Raw genomic sequence first — 16,753 nt, 5'->3', positions numbered from 1 at the left:
GTGTGTTTAATGCCCACTGGGGTGTGAAGGATGAATACTACTTCTGACACCCCAGTTCAAAACAAAATACCTTCAAGACCTCATTCAAAAAGCACCCTTTTCTGACAAATCTGCTCTCATGGATCACACATACATTGACTTGCAGGGCATGTTATATCACTGTTTGGCTTGCTTGAGTATCTGCAAGACTGGTACTGCACCAAATAACAACCCTTTTGAACATCTACAGCTTCAGATATCTGGAGGGGTGTACATTTACAGTGATTGCTACCTGGACAAAGACATTGCATTCAGGGACAGCACTGTTGTTTTTTGTTTGGTTGGTTGGTTGTTGTTTTGTTGTTTTTTTGTTTATCACATCACATTTTTACGTTTGAGATTTTCCCCTTCCTAGGAAAAGTGCTTCAGTAATGGAGACAGGTAAACAAGGTTTACATGGTCTGTAGGGAACAAAAATTTTAACACGGTTTGTACGGTCAGTTCTCAGCACACTCCCGTTTGTGCAGGAAAGTAAATTTCAGCAGAGTGAACAATCCATACTCAGCAGGAAATTAAAAACTGTTCAGATCCTGTTTTCTTTGCAGTGACTGAATCTGTTGTTTCCCTGTTACAGGAAAAGATAGATTTCAGCCAAATGAACTTTGAAACTTCTATAGAGGAATTCTTCTCCAAAGAGGAATATGCAAATATGTGTGACATGGAAAAACTCCGGTTCAAGAACCTTCGGCTGAACTATGAAATGATGCTGCAGTTTGGTAAGTTTTTCAACACTTATTTTATATGTAATTAGTGTTATGATACAACAGCTAATCTGATTGGAAACATTGATTACCAGACCATTTACTCACTCATTGACTGGTTCAGTGCAGTATTCCATAGTTAGATATACCTGCTTTGTTGTGTTCTGTGCATTCCTAAGTATTTTCAGCTTCTCCTACAACCACAAAAAAGTTTTGGTGAATCATGTTTTCTCTTTCTAAAGTGTTTTTAAATCGGCATCATAAAGAGGAATCAAAAGCCTTAAAAAAGGAAAAGGAACTATGAATTTGTAAAAAAAAAAAAAATAAATAAAAAAATAAATAATAATAATAATTTAAAAAATTGTAAAATTGGGCATGCATACAACCCAACATCAAATCTTACCATTTCAGTTCAGAGTGGGGGTGGGGGGTTCTACCAAGAAAAGTTTCTGAGTATGTTATCTTTTTTCTCCATAGTTTGACTTCACCATGCAGACAAGTTGTGTGTTCATCTTGATATGTACACATGAACATTAAAACCTATCTAAGTGGACATGGAAACATAACTTGCGTTGTATCCTTTTAAGTGATGGAAATAACCAGTGTGTTTTGCCCTTTCAGGTCTTCCAGCAGTGAAACCTGACTTCATGAAACCCAGGTGGGGAATACCAAAGCAGACAGCAGACACTTTCTCTGACAAGGAATCTGATGAGGAGTGGCGTCCAAGACCTAAACGTAAACGTGGTAAGAGTGCTTGCTGCGGATTTAATGCTAGCTGTGAGCATTTACTGTTTAGATTTGAGCCAGAATCTTAATTGAGATCAAACATCAAATATTTGTGATGCTGGGCTTGTTTAGGTGATGTTTTGGTGGTATGGAAATGCTGTTCTTCTGAAGATAGGGCAGCCATATGACAATACCACCCATGTTTCCTGCATCACTGATTACTGTTGTGAAAACGTGGGGTTGCTCTCTGTATGGACAGTTATATAGGGCAGTACAACCCAGTTACCTTGTTTCAACCAGTTGTGTTGTTTAGTCACGGTATTGCTTTCTTTGAGAGAATGTTAGCATATTAAGTAGCACCATGTTCTTCAGTCACTGTTTATGTCTGTTCACAAGTGAAAGGAAAATTTCCTACAAACCCAGAGACAGTGTTCTTTCACAAAGACTGTCGCTAGAGCTTGCTGCACCGGTAAATGCATTTACTGTCATCTCCTCAATCTTGGCAGAAAATATTGTCTCCTGTTCAGGGTTTGAAATAGTCCACTGCTTGCTAGACTGGTTGTTCTTACAATTTCCTGGGGCGTCATTTTAGTTTGCTCGCAAAATTATGTAAAGTTTATATATCTTATAGACTAGATATTGCATAATTTCAGCAAGTCAGGGTGATAACTGGTAACCACTGCGTTGGTATCAACTGCTCTTATTGTAAGATCTTTAAAGTTTAATTCCATTTAAAGAAACACAATGAATGTCCATTTTCATTATTTTTATCCCATGTGAATTGACTTGTACAAGTGTTTGTTTCTCTGTATTCAAGCACCTAAGCCTTGGCGTCCTCCCTTACGCACACCATCGGCAACAGTGACGTCAGCATCAGCGTGTTCTGGTTTCACTGCACATCAGGTGATAACGGTATTGTACTATGGTCATGTGCTTGTGTCTGTTGGCATAAAATGTAGATGTCGCTATGTTTGTAAACATACATGTATCTGTTCACACACAAACACATGTGCAGTTTGTATTTTGGTTTACTGTGTGTTGGCACTTTTGATTTATAGCTTATGTTTTGACACCTTCGAATCACAGTGTGTTATGTTGACCTTCACAGGCATCAACCAGTGGAGTCAGAAAGACCAGGAAAAAGACGGAGAAACCCAAAGAAGAGCCACGTGTTTATTCCTTCAGGAAGAGGAAAGACGTCAACTACATGAAACTGGAAGTCCCCAATGACGATGAGTTTATATGTATGATTATTTTGTGTTTCACTGTGGGTGACGATATTATTGTAAGGTCTGTTCGAGATTCTGTGTAAGCATTAAACATAGTTACATTTTTAGTTCGTTATATTTCTTAACAGCCATGGCTGTTTAGATTCATGGAGTAATGATGCTCCTTACAGTTGCACCAAGAGCAACAGGAAGACTTCCAAACTTGAGTAAGGTATCCACTTGATAACCCTCATTACCCCTCTTGTAAACAAATGCGCTTGTGTTCATGCGCAGACACATGCACATTATGCATGTGCGTGCATTGTTTGTAACAGTTAACAACTTAGTAATGTCTTGGGATTACTTGGAATATGGCAGACAGTCTTAAGAATTGTGCAACAAGTATTAATAACTAGGATTTATTTGCAATGTTTTAACCAGATATCTTTGGATATTGGACATACTAATATGTGTGTGCATTGATGTGACAGACTGTGAAGAGTGCGATCAGGAATTTCAGGGTGACTGTCCTGAACACGGCCCTTTCCATGTGGTGGACGACACCCCTGTAAGTCTTCAGCCTTCAACAGTTCATTCTGTATCATTGGAATTGTAATTTGATTTTGAGCTGAAAAACAACAGAATAATGAAGGAAAACGTGCTGTTAAGAAACTTTTGTGTTTTGAAAAGATGATGGGAAATGGGGTGGGAATGGACGGGGGTAGGACTGTACTGACACAGGAGACTGACAACATACGGAGGCCACTGAATCTTCTGTCAAGGTGAGAACCATATGTCAAGAATGACCTGACTAAAATTTTATTTTCTTATGAATTATTCCTGGATGAAAATCATCAGTTGTCATGGTGAAGGCAGCTGAGGAAAAGGCATTTCTGTGATGTGAAGTGATTATTTGTCTCACCCCCATCCCCTCTCTCTCTCTCTCTCTCTCTCTCTCTCTCTCTCTCTCTCTCTCTCTCTCTCTCCTTCCTCTACTTTTCCACTTCAGGCTGTTGAGATGGCCATAATGTCAGCTGAAGTCTGAGGTGTATCAAATCTTTAGTTACATGTTGTATCATAGCTCATGATAATAGAATTTGATGTCATATCACAGAAACAAATGTTCACACTGCTTGGTTTGACACTGGGTCCCGAAGCTTCTTTGTGACATTGGCTGTCAACATGAACTGTCCATTTGGCTATGTTGTCACAGTGCTTTCTTTCTTTGCCATTTTCACTGCAGATCACTGACCCAAAATTCACACTGAGTAACAGTAAAAATGTAGGAAAAATGTTACTCTGCACATGCACATTATTACACACACTCTTTCTCCGGTGTTTGTCTTCCCAGTGCAGTGCATTCTTACTTCAGTGCAGGATTTCAAGCCAGTAACCCTTTCACTCTCTCTGTTTCACCATTTCTCTGTTTGTTTCTCTCTCCCTCTGTGTGTGCAAAACATCCTTCTCATAATAAGATTACTCAACAGCACAAAACAGGTCTGACATTGTATCCATCACACAGGTCCCCAGCCAGAAGCGTGCTGACCCCCAGAGAGCCCTGAAGACACTGCCCCCAGGTCTGGAGGTGAGGGAGTCCGGGATCCCTGATGCTGGACTTGGAGTGTTCGCCACACAGTTCTTCCCCACACGGTCCCGCTTTGGTCCTTACCAGGGACGTCATGTGACTGACCCTGACATCGCTCACTCCTCAGGGTACTGCTGGCAGGTAGGCAACGATCTTCACTTGTTTTTGGTTGTGTGTGTTTCTGTGAACATGGACCACACACCACCCACCATTACAAGGCCTCTGTCAGCCTAAATACAAACTGATACGCCAGCCACCCTTGTAAAACCTCTGTCAGCCTGAATAAGGATTGGTACACCTGCGCACCCATTAAAGGCCTCAAGCAAGGTGAATAATAATTCTACACTGCCCCTGTGCACATGTGTGGTCACTGACCTGAACCCTGGAGGTACGCTTTATTGAGAGTTGTGCATGGATCACTGCTTCAGCTGGTGCTGTGTTCAGTTTGCAGGTGGGTGATTTTTGTTTGCACAGACTGATTGTTTTGAAGTGCATGTTTTGCAGGATGTGTCCGTGCGCCCCCTGCACCCCCTCCCATGCATGCTGTCAACTTCACATCATTGCGCAGAATGTTTACAGCCTGTTGATTCAGGCAAGGCATGTCCCACTGTTCTGATCCAGCTCTGGAATCAAATGTGGTTTCAGGAATGGCAGATTTTGACATCTCCACACTGTTACACTTATTTGTCTGTGTCAGCAGATAGTTTTAAAAGGCATGTATAATATGGTATAGACAGTTATATTGGTATTGCATTTTTATTTTTACCATGGCCCACAGTTGACGATTTAATGATAATGCTGCAGACCACAGAGCCAGGAAGGTGTGATAGGGAATGCCAGTCAGCTGAACAGTGTGTGAGGGAAACAGCTGTTCAGGGAAAGCTGTCAGCCCAACCAGTCATGTTAACAGTGTGTGACTGAGGGAAACAGCTGTCAGCCCAACCAGTCATGTGAACAGTGTGTGACTGAGGGAAACAGCTGTCCACAGTCATGTGAACAGTGTGTGACTGTGAGGGAAACAGCTGTCCACAGTCATGTGAACAGTGTGTGACTGAGGGAAACAGCTGTCCACAGTCATGTGAACAGTGTGTGACTGAGGGAAACAGCTGTCCACAGTCATGTTAACAGTGTGTGACTGAGGGAAACAGCTGTCCACAGTCATGTTAACAGTGTGTGACTGAGGGAAACAGCTGTCAGCCCAACCAGTCATGTTAACAGTGTGTGACTGAGGGAAACAGCTGTCCACAGTCATGTGAACAGTGTGTGACTGAGGGAAACAGCTGTCCACAGTCATGTTAACAGTGTGTGACTGAGGGAAACAGCTGTCCACAGTCATGTGAACAGTGTGTGACTGTGAGGGAAACAGCTGTCCACAGTCATGTTAACAGTGTGTGACTGAGGGAAACAGCTGTCCACAGTCATGTGAACAGTGTGTGACTGAGGGAAACAGCTGTCCACAGTCATGTGAACAGTGTGTGACTGAGGGAAACAGCTGTCCACAGTCATGTGAACAGTGTGTGACTGAGGGAAACAGCTGTCCAGTCATGTTAACAGTGTGTGACTGAGGGAAACAGCTGTCCACAGTCATGTGAACAGTGTGTGACTGAGGGAAACAGCTGTCCACAGTCATGTTAACAGTGTGTGACTGAGGGAAACAGCTGTCCACAGTCATGTTAACAGTGTGTGACTGAGGGAAAGCTGTCAGCCCAACCAGTCATGTCAACAGTGTGTGACTGGGGGAAACAGTTGTAAGCAGAACAGTATGTGAGGGAAACAGCTGTTACCGTTCATGGTGCAGCCATCAGATATGTGGGAAGTGCTGGTTCCCTTCAGCAAGACCGCCACACAAGGGGTTCTGGGTGACTTGGACAGTTGGGCTTTGTACTGCTGTGGAAGGATTGGCTGTGCTGGCCTGTCCTCACTGTCTGGTCTTCTATGGTGTTTCTAGGGTCCCCTAACCCCTTGCATACATACTTCATTTTACTTTTTTGTCTTTTTCTGCCTTTGTGCGATGGTCTACAACTCCCATGTTCTCCAGTGAGTGAGTTTTTATGTTTTTACTCTGCCATTTAGGCAGCTGTTCTGCATGTTGAAGGTTGTTCAAGCTGAGTATGTTGATATGTCCACCATTGTCAAATGATGCTGAGAACAAAAGCCTGTTCAGATCTGCACAGACGAAGGCTACAGTTACTTTGTGGACGCCAAAGACTGCAAGACAGCCAACTGGATGAGATATGTGAACTGTGCCAGAACCAGGGCTGAACAGAACGTGACGGCCTTCCAACACTGTGGAGAGGTCTACTACAGAGCACACTGTGACATACAGGTGTGTGGTCTATGTTGTGTCTATTGTATTTTTGTGTGTACTACAGAGCACACCATGACATACAGGTGTGTGATGTATGTTGTGTTTATTGTATTACAGTGTGTTCAACGGAGCACAGTGTGACATACAGGTGTGTGATGTATAGGTATTGATTGTATTGTTGTTGGAGTGCTGCAGCTAAGGAAGCAAGGAATTGATTGTTGACAGGAAAGGTAAAAGGGGAAATTTTACATAGTTAGGTCTGTACAGACTGCATGTTTTGCATAGGTGGTCTGTTTGGTGGCAGCCTGTGATTTGTTAAGCTGTAACATATGTTGTGCACATGCTGCATTGCCATTTGTTGTATTACATAGAATCAGGATACTGTAGCACCGCTGTGAACCACAGTATGTTGTTCCATGATTTTTATCAGTATAGATAGTGAAAGCATATTTTTCAATGTACTGTTTTGACACCTGTTTGTTCAGTGTGATAAACATATTGTTGTGCATTTCAGCCTGGCACAGAGATCCTGGTGTGGTATGGCAGAGAGTATGGAAAGGAGCTGGGTATTATACGAGAGGATGATGAGCTGAAAAGCAAGAGGCGGTCATCAACCGTTCAGCCAGGTTTGTACACAGTATCACTTTGCATTACCTAGTATTGAACAATAAAGTGCATTACTTTGTCAGTTAATGGGTTAAAAAGTCCAAAACAGGGCTTTAAAAATATATATATATATCCAAGTCAGTATTAGATAACACTGAAACAGAAATATACTTATGTATGTGGTTGCATATCTGTCCAATAGCCATCAATAAGTACACAATCATCAAACACATTTTTATGATATATAATTTCCATGCAAATGGGTTTTTGGGGTTTTTTTTGAGAAATTTTGATATTTAAGCATTATTGATAATAGTATCATTGACCAGCTTGAATCTCTCAGTAAAAATCCTGTTACTAACAAATTGTTGTTTTTGAATTGCGTAATGATAGGTCTGTCTTTGTGTATTTATTTGAAGTTTTACCTACAAAATCACAATGCTTAAGCATGATTGTTTATGCAAGCAAGCATTTGTGCCTACATTTGCTGATATGTGTGTGTGTGAAAATGGGTCGTGAACACAGATATACACATGTTTATATTTTTGACTGTATAATTTAAGTCTCAGTATGCATAGCACAACAGTCTGTTTATGTGTGCATGTTCTTGGTGAATGTCACAGAATCAGACAGTGAGCGACTAACGGATGACCAGATGAATTTCTCTGACATCAGAACAAGTGACATCGAGTTTTCAGACTCTTCTGAAGAGGAAGATTGCAACAACAGGAAAAGGAAAACACCAAAGGTATTTGTTTCTTTTTATAACAGTTCTGAAATAAAACAGGATGGTCTGCATTTACATGTAGTTCTTTTGAAAAGTGCTGTGATTAAAAAAAAACAAAAAACAACAACATTGAAACATGTTAAATAGTATCTGTTATCAAGTCAAAATTTTATAGAAAATTTGTAAACATATTTTGCATGTAATTGCATTATAAACTTTCTCTCTTTTCACCTTTCTGTGTCTTCTCTCATTCTGACATGTTAAATTGGTGAGTGATATAAAAGAATATAACATGATACATAACAACCTCACTCATGAATTTTCTCAGCTTTAGGAATAAATTGATTTCTAAGTTTATCAAATTTTGGACATTCCATTTCAAAATGAAATTCATCTCCAGTTACACCCATATCACAGTTACAGTAAGTGTGCATTTCTCATGGAATGTGATGATACCTACCAACGTCAAGTGGTAATTTATGATTGCTACATCTTGACTGAAATAAAGGTATGGCACGCTATTTGGTAGGTGAAAAATAGATTCCTCTGTTCCAAAATCGGTATTCAAATATATTATAAATATTTTCTGTATGCTCTAATGATTCGCGTCAATTTTGAACATAGATATCTTGCAATTCTTGTCTAACATATTGGCAAAACCATTTTCATGCATGAATGCTAGCATTCCCCATACATAATTGAAAACTGTATCAACCAAAATGCTTTCAATACAGTAAAGCCAAGGTGAAATATAGATACCTTTTTATGTAATTCATTTCACTTGAATATTTTTCTGTTGTGGGTGATATAATGTCACTGCAGGATCTCATTATTCTTGATGTAATCAGTATTGAAATAGCATAGCTATCTGTTTCTCCATGAATCATAGATGTCATGTTGTTTATGTTCAGCCTAATGTTTAAAGAATTTTAACTGAAAAATTGTACAAATTATCCACATTTGTTTTTATATCACCAAATTCCACTACCACACAACAAAATTGGTATCACCATAGGGTGATAAAGCTCCAGACAAATACCAAAAGGCAAACTCTCCATGCCAGTTGCATAAGTGAAAATGCAAAGAAGCCTGCTCATAAGCATTTTTTCCTTTGAGCAAGAGAGGCAAGGCATGATTATGTGTGATAATCACGTAAATCAGCGAAGGAATTATGAAAACATAACTACACTGCAAAGAAAATCAACAGACACACATTGATGTGATCTTGACCTTTGAAATCTAAATTTACAAAGCATATGCAAGTCAAAACGAATCGCTGTACCATTTTTTGGTATAACTATTTGTTTAAGCTGGAACATCATGCTTTGTAAATTGGATGAAAAACACAAATTCTATTGTGCTTTGACATTTTGCCAATATGCAGTGCTGTGATCATACCTACCATTCTGCCAAGTTTGATTCCTATGCCATTTGTAGTGCCAAGGAAATACCAACCTTATATTTACCACAGACACACAAACACTGTGTCATTACATACACTCACTTTGTTTGTGCTTGTGAGTTGAAAATGTTCCCATTTTTCTAAATCCAATGCCCAAATGCTTTAATCAATAATCTCTCTTTGATTATCAAAAGTAAATATCACATATGCACTACACACACACACACACACACACACACACACACACACACACACACACACACACACCTGAGCTATGCCAGCGTATGATGACCTTGCAGACTTCAGGTTTCTCCAAAGGTGTGTTGTCAGATGGATGTTGTCAGTAATGTTGAAATTGATCACCCTTAAATGATGTATGTACAAGTGTTAACAAGTATCAGTGCTAGTGCATATGAATATGTGTGCTTAACACACTACGATGTGTGTAAAGAGTGCCTGTGTTTGAATATGTGCATGTGCTTGCATGTTTGTGCTCACATTGCTGGTGAGACCCAAAGGAATGCGGGGCATTAAGATTTGAGACCAACATGGCTGCAGAAGTGCCAGGCTGAATGGGTTTTCTCTGTTAGCCTTGACCTTTTCCCAAGGACAGTGTTCAAAGGTGCAGGTATTTCTGCTCAAGAGATTTCCCTCTAGACTGGCTGCCGTCCAAGACCAAAGAACCCCATCTGCCCATCCAGTTAACCAGGGACACTGCAGGAAGCTCTGCTGTGGGCAATGAATGCAAGAGAGGCCATATTCATGATGTCTCCCACTCAGCACACTGAGAAATGATCCAGCAGCAGTCACAACACACAGAGACTGTCAGTTGTGCGTCACTGTCCTTGGCATGAACCAGGATCCTGTCCCCAGCAGAACCAGGAGGGAACCAGGTGTGTGGACAGTGCAGGACGTCCATACAGCAACACCCAGGTTGTCAAGTCACCACAACCTGGGGCATGTGATGAGGCAGCAGAAGCAGCATGGCATTGGGGGCTGCTGTTTGTTGTCACTGACCTGCACACAGGTGATGCAGGCACGATGGCTGTTCTCTAGTCACCAACACTTGTCACCTGACTGACCCAGCACTTCATGATGACGTGAAGCTTTTTCAGCAACATGGGACTGTGGACATGACATTGTCTGACAGTCTGTATACAGCAACATGGGACTGTGGACATGACATTGGCTGTTTGTATACAGCAACATGAGACTGTGCACATGACATTGTCTGACAGTCTGTATACAGCAACATGAGACTGTGCACATGACATTGTCTGACAGTCTGTATACAGCAACATGAGACTGTGCACATGACATTGTCTGACAGTCTGTATACAGCAACATGGGACTGTGGACATGACATTGTCTGACAGTCTGTATACAGCAACATGGGATTGTGGGCATGACATTGTCTGACAGTCTGTATACAGCAACATGGGACTGTGGGCATGACATTGTCTGACAGTCTGTATACAGCAACATGGGACTGTGGGCATGACATTGTCTGTCTGTATACAGCAACATGGGACTGTGGACATGACATTGTCTGACAGTCTGTATACAGCAACATGGGACTGTGGGCATGACATTGTCTGACAGTCTGTATACAGCAGCATGGGACTGTGGACATGACATTGTCTGACAGTCTGTATACAGCAACATGGGACTGTGGACATGACATTGTCTGACAGTCTGTATACAGCAACATGGGACTGTGGACATGACATTGTCTGACAGTCTGTATACAGCAACATGGAACTGTGGACATGACATTGTCTGACTGTCTGTATACAGCAACATGGAACTGTGAACATGACATTGTCTGACTGTCTGTATACAGCAACATGGGACTGTGGACATGACATTGTCTGACAGTCTGTATACAGCAACATGGGACTGTGGGCATGACATTGTCTGACTGTCTGTATACAGCAACATGGGACTGTGAACATGACATTGTCTGACAGTCTGTATACAGCAGCATGGAACTGTGCACATGACATTGTCTGACTGTCTGTATACAGCAACATGGGACTGTGCACATGACATTGTCTGACAGTCTGTATACAGCAACATGGGACTGTGAACATGACATTGTCTGACTGTCTGTATACAGCAACATGAGACTGTGGACATGACATTGTCTGACAGTCTGTATACAGCAACATGGGACTGTGGACATGACATTGTCTGACAGTCTGTATACAGCAACATGGGACTGTGGACATGACATTGTCTGACTGTCTGTATACAGCAACATGGGACTGTGAACATGACATTGACTGTATACAGCAACATGGGACTGTGGACATGACATTGTCTGACAGTCTGTATACAGCAACATGGAACTGTGGACATGACATTGTCTGACTGTCTGTATACAGCAACATGGAACTGTGGACATGACATTGTCTGACTGTCTGTATACAGCAACATGGGACTGTGAACATGACATTGACAGTCTGTATACAGCAACATGGGACTGTGAACATGACATTGACAGTCTGTATACAGCAACATGGGACTGTGCACATGACATTGACTGTCTGTATACAGCAACATGGGACTATGGGCATTACATTGTTTGACTGTCTGTATACAGCAACATGGGACTGTGAACATGACATTGACAGTCTGTATACAGCAACATGGGACTGTGAACATGACATTGACAGTCTGTATACAGCAACATGGGACTGTGAACATGACATTGACAGTCTGTATACAGCAACATGGGACTGTGCACATGACATTGACAGTCTGTATACAGCAACATGGGACTGTGGACATGACATTGTCTGAAAGTCTGTATACAGCAACATGGAACTGTGGACATGACATTGTCTGACAGTCTGTATACAGCAACATGGAACTGTGGACACGACATTGTCTGACAGTCTGTATACAGCAACATGGGACTGTGAACATGACATTGACAGTCTGTATACAGCAACATGGAACTGTGGACATAACATTGTCTGAAAGTCTGTATACAGCAACATGGAACTGTGGGCATGACATTGTCTGACTGTCTGTATACAGCAGCATGGAACTGTGGACATGACATTGTCTGACAGTCTGTATACAGCAACATGGAACTGTGGACATAACATTGTCTGACAGTCTGCATACAGCAACATGGGACTGTGCACATGACATTGTCTGACTGTCTGTATACAGCAGCATGGAACTGTGGACATGACATTGTCTGACAGTCTGTATACAGCAACATGGAACTGTGGACATAACATTGTCTGAAAGTCTGTATACAGCAACATGGGACTGTGGACATGACATTGTCTGACTGTCTGTATACAGCAACATGGACTGTGAACATAACATTGACTGACAGTCTGTATACAGCAACATGGAACTGTGGACATGACATTGTCTGACTGTCTGTATACAGCAACATGGACTGTGAACATAACATTGACTGACAGTCTGTATACAGCAACATGGAACTGTGGACATGACATTGTCTGAAAGTCTGTATACAGCAACATGGAACTGTGGGCATGATTGTCACTGTCAGACAGTTTATGAAAAGTGCAGGAACTGTGTTATATGTACCTACTGAAGCCTTCAACACTGTCAGCAGCATTGGCCCTTTGACAATCTTAGGGGAGCTGGGTTGTTCACTCAGCCATTTTCCTATAATTCAGATATCAAAGGCAGTGTAATGTGAACATCTTCCAGAATGCTTTGATTTTAAAGTGGGACATTTTGCAACAATTGTCAAAGCAGTATAACAAGAAGAGAGGGTTATAAGTCTGACATTATTCTCCATTGTATCAGTGCTACCATTACTTAAACTACCTAAACCACCCTGGTGTAACAACTATCGGAATCTTCATACAGAGAGAGATCAGACACAAATGATGGAACAAGTTGTTGTTTTCCCTCCTGCATCCATGGGCCTCCAACTCACGTATATTAGTCTGTACAAAGTAGTCATTTACTTGTAAAAAAAAATTTTCACCCTGCCATTGAATTCAGGCAGCCATACTCTGTTGTCTGTGGAAGGGGAGGGAAGGAGATCCTGGGAGTGTATGTGTTTCTGTGACCCATCACTGACAGATTGTCTAATCTTTAAAATGCAAATTAATGTTGACCTGCATTTTGAAAACAGGTGATGGAGAGTAATCACGTGGTCTCAGTTGTCTGTGTGTACCTGTCCATTGGTGTGTGTACCTGTGTTAAACTTTGTTGGTATTTGCTTGACAACAACTGTAAGTGGTATGCAAATAAAACTCAGAGGTGTGAGTGCGAGTGAGACCTTTCCAGTCATAACCTGTATGTACAATGATGTGTTGAGGTCAGTAAGAAGTCAGATATCAAGGTCACTTTCAAGACACTAAGCTTTACAGTGTCCTTTTTATTCCGATGCCGTAATTCGTGTGTTCAAGTCAGTGGGTATTGCACATGTGTTAGTCTTGAAGGTCTCTCCTCATGTTTGAACATGCTGCACATTGTGTGTTCATTGTGTTTGTCTAACAGTTAACAGTGGTTTTTATGATTGATATTTTCATTTCAGAAACAAGTGAATCTACTGTCTTCAGACATTAATAAAACAACACAGTTGTCAGTGTCTGGAGCAAACAGAACTCCTCTACACAAGTCTGCCAACACTTCTGGGTCACTGCTGTCCCTGAACAGAAGTCACATGTGTCAGCGTTGTTCTGCTGCCTTTGTGCTGTTCAGCAGTTTAAAACTACACATGATGCATGTTCATGGTGAGAAACTGCATGCTGTGTTACCTGTGTCCTCCACACCTGGTGGTTGTGATGCTGGTAACTATAGCAACAAGAACGTGGGAAAGGTCACTGACCTTGATGACAGGAAAGTTGTGCAGAGAAAAAACAACAAAGCTGGTGATAACACTGACAAGGAAAGTGAGGAGAAAAAGAGCAGGCGGCATGTGTGTGACGTGTGCAGTAAGGCTTTTACTCTGGCTGGTACCTTGAAGAGACACAGGTTGATTCATACTGGTCATAAACAGTTTGTGTGTGACGTGTGCAGTAAGGCTTTTACTCAGGCTGGTACCTTGAAGAGACACAGGTTGATTCATACTGGTCATAAACAGTTTGTGTGTGACGTGTGCAGTAAGGCTTTTAATCGGGCTGGTAACTTGAAGAGACACAGGAGAATCCACACAGGGGAAAAACCTTACAGGTGTCCACACTGTGACGCTGGTTTTAATCAGTCAAGTCACTTACAGAGACACATCAGGTCAGCCCATGCAGGTGACAGACCCTATGTCTGTGATGTCTGTGGGGCAGCGTTCTCTCAGACTGGTACCTTAAAAACACACAAGAGAACCCACACAGGAGAGAAGCCTTATACCTGTGATGTCTGTGGAGCAGCGTTCTCTCTGACTGGTACCTTAAAAACACACAAGAGAACCCACACAGGAGAGAAGCCTTATACCTGTGATGTCTGTGGGGCGGCGTTCTCTCAGACTGGTACCTTAAAAACACACAAGAGAACCCACACGGGAGAGAAGCCTTATACCTGTGATGTCTGTGGGGCAGCATTCTCTGACGCTGGTCACTTAAAAAAACACAAGAGAACCCACACAGGAGAGAAACCTCACGTGTGCACAGACTGTGGAAAAGGTTTTGCTCATTCCAGTGATCTAAAGCTACATCAGCTGACCCACACAGGAGAGAAACCTCACACCTGCCCTCACTGTCCTGCAGCTTTCACCCGGTCAGGTGGTTTGAAGAAACACACACAGAAAGTACACCAGTAAAACTACACAGTGCAACCTGTCATCAATGCTGTAAACTCTTCAGTGTCATTTATAAGTTTTACTGTCAGGAAGTGTGCTTTGTGTGTCAATACAGCACAAAGAATTAAACTTACTGCGTTTTCAGCATTTGAAACTTGTTGTAAAAGACCAGTTTTACATATCGATTCTTTTTCCCCGAATTCTATTCTGTGTCAAAGCATCACAACCAAATATATGTTATTCATTCTGTTTCAAAACAACACAAAACACTGATTTCAGAGCTGTTTGTGCAGACTGGTTTCCAATCAGTTATTATGTCAGAAGGCTGTGTCCCACGTCATTGTGTTTTTTACGTTGTTTTTCACGTCATTGTGTTTTTTACGTCATTCAGAAAATTACGTTGCTTTGAAGTATGTACCAACCTATACAGTATGGTTATAAAATAGATTTCTCGCTGCTGACATATGATATACTAATTGAAATAATTCAGTTAGATTTTCAGGTAGATACTTATTTTATCAAAATGACTTCATTGTCAAGTTTTGAAATTTACAGAACGAAGGTCCATGAATGGCCATACTTGTCATCTTGTGATGTCACAAACACAGTACCCTAACACTAAATCTTCATCCATATATACCTCCTAACAACGTGTGTGTGTGTACAAGTGAGTTGAGAGAAATGGAAAATGACTGTGTTTTTATGTTTTGTTTTTTAAATCTACAAGGTAAAAAAAAAAGGAAGTGCCTTAATTTTTTTTCTGACATCCAGCACTCGTCCTGAAGAGGAACTAAAGTGAAAGATAAAAAATATGAAACAAAACAAACAAGTTTCTCAGCTGAGGCCATACATTTCATGGCTGCAGTTAGTATACACTGCTTAGATCTGGATCTATGGCAAACGTTCCAAAGATTTATCATCATGAAATATGTTTTCAAACCGGTATGCCGCCTCTGGCTCTCAGTTGGACGCTGGTATATTTGACAACGTTCTTCGTTTTTGTATGTCAGGTCTGAGTATTTGTGTTGCATGACGTCACTCATGTTTCAGGAACAGTGTGTGTGCACGCAGACATGAGTTGAAGGAATAAGGGTGTGAGAAGGGGCATTGATGTCAGAACAAGTACTAAATACTAAATCAGTGTTGAGTGTGTGTGACCCCATCCCACTCGCCTCTGTGTGTGTGTGTGTGTTTCAAGGCTGCAGTTGGTATACGTTATTTAGATCTGGGATCAATGGCAAAAGTTCCAAATCAGCATGAAATTTATGTTTAAACTGGTATGTGGCTTCTGGCTCTCAGGTAGACGATGGTACATTTAATTATTTTCTTCGTTTTCGCATGTTCTGTACGGAGTGTTTGTTTTTTGCATGACGTCACTCAAAAGGCTCAGTTCCACCATTTCTGTAACAATGTGTGTGCACGCGCGCGCGCGCAGACATGAGTTGAAGGTGTGACATGAGTTGTTCAGATCTTACCCTCTCACAGATACCGGGTCTTTCCATCTCTCCCTGTCTCTCTTCTACACACACATACACACATCTCCATAGAGATAAAAAGATCTCAAACTGAATTTCTTAACAAAAAGGCATCAGGGGGTAAAAGATTTTAAGAATTGTGATGTCCCTTTGATAGATCAAAAATCAAAACTACTTCAGCTAAAGAAAAAGTGGACCGATTTTCCTTCTTCATGGATCAGAATACAAAAGAGGCTCTG

The 16,753-nt window shown here is 41.4% G+C and overlaps 2 protein-coding genes across 2 annotated transcripts; both read left to right on the top strand.

The window, feature by feature from the left end:
- The first annotated feature begins 649 nt into the window (after positions 1-649).
- On the top strand, positions 650-10,383 carry LOC143277110 (histone-lysine N-methyltransferase PRDM7-like). The gene is made up of 10 exons (XM_076581847.1): positions 650-755; positions 1,362-1,484; positions 2,284-2,369; positions 2,575-2,710; positions 3,166-3,242; positions 4,197-4,400; positions 6,424-6,585; positions 7,082-7,193; positions 7,797-7,921; positions 10,162-10,383. The coding sequence occupies exons 1-10, from the start codon at positions 689-691 to the stop codon at positions 10,381-10,383; spliced, it is 1,314 nt and encodes a 437-aa protein (XP_076437962.1). The 5' UTR covers positions 650-688.
- A 2,440-nt stretch (positions 10,384-12,823) lies between these two features.
- LOC143277108 (uncharacterized) lies at positions 12,824-15,276 on the top strand. The gene is made up of 3 exons (XM_076581846.1): positions 12,824-12,835; positions 13,843-14,500; positions 14,588-15,276. Exons 1-3 carry the CDS (start codon positions 12,824-12,826, stop codon positions 15,058-15,060), a joined length of 1,143 nt encoding a protein of 380 aa, XP_076437961.1. The 3' UTR covers positions 15,061-15,276.
- The last annotated feature ends 1,477 nt before the right edge of the window (positions 15,277-16,753 follow it).

Source organism: Babylonia areolata, chromosome 33 (genome assembly GCF_041734735.1).
Source record: "Babylonia areolata isolate BAREFJ2019XMU chromosome 33, ASM4173473v1, whole genome shotgun sequence".
NCBI classification, from domain to species: Eukaryota; Metazoa; Mollusca; class Gastropoda; order Neogastropoda; family Buccinidae; genus Babylonia; species Babylonia areolata.
This window is presented reverse-complemented; position numbering and strand designations above follow the sequence as displayed.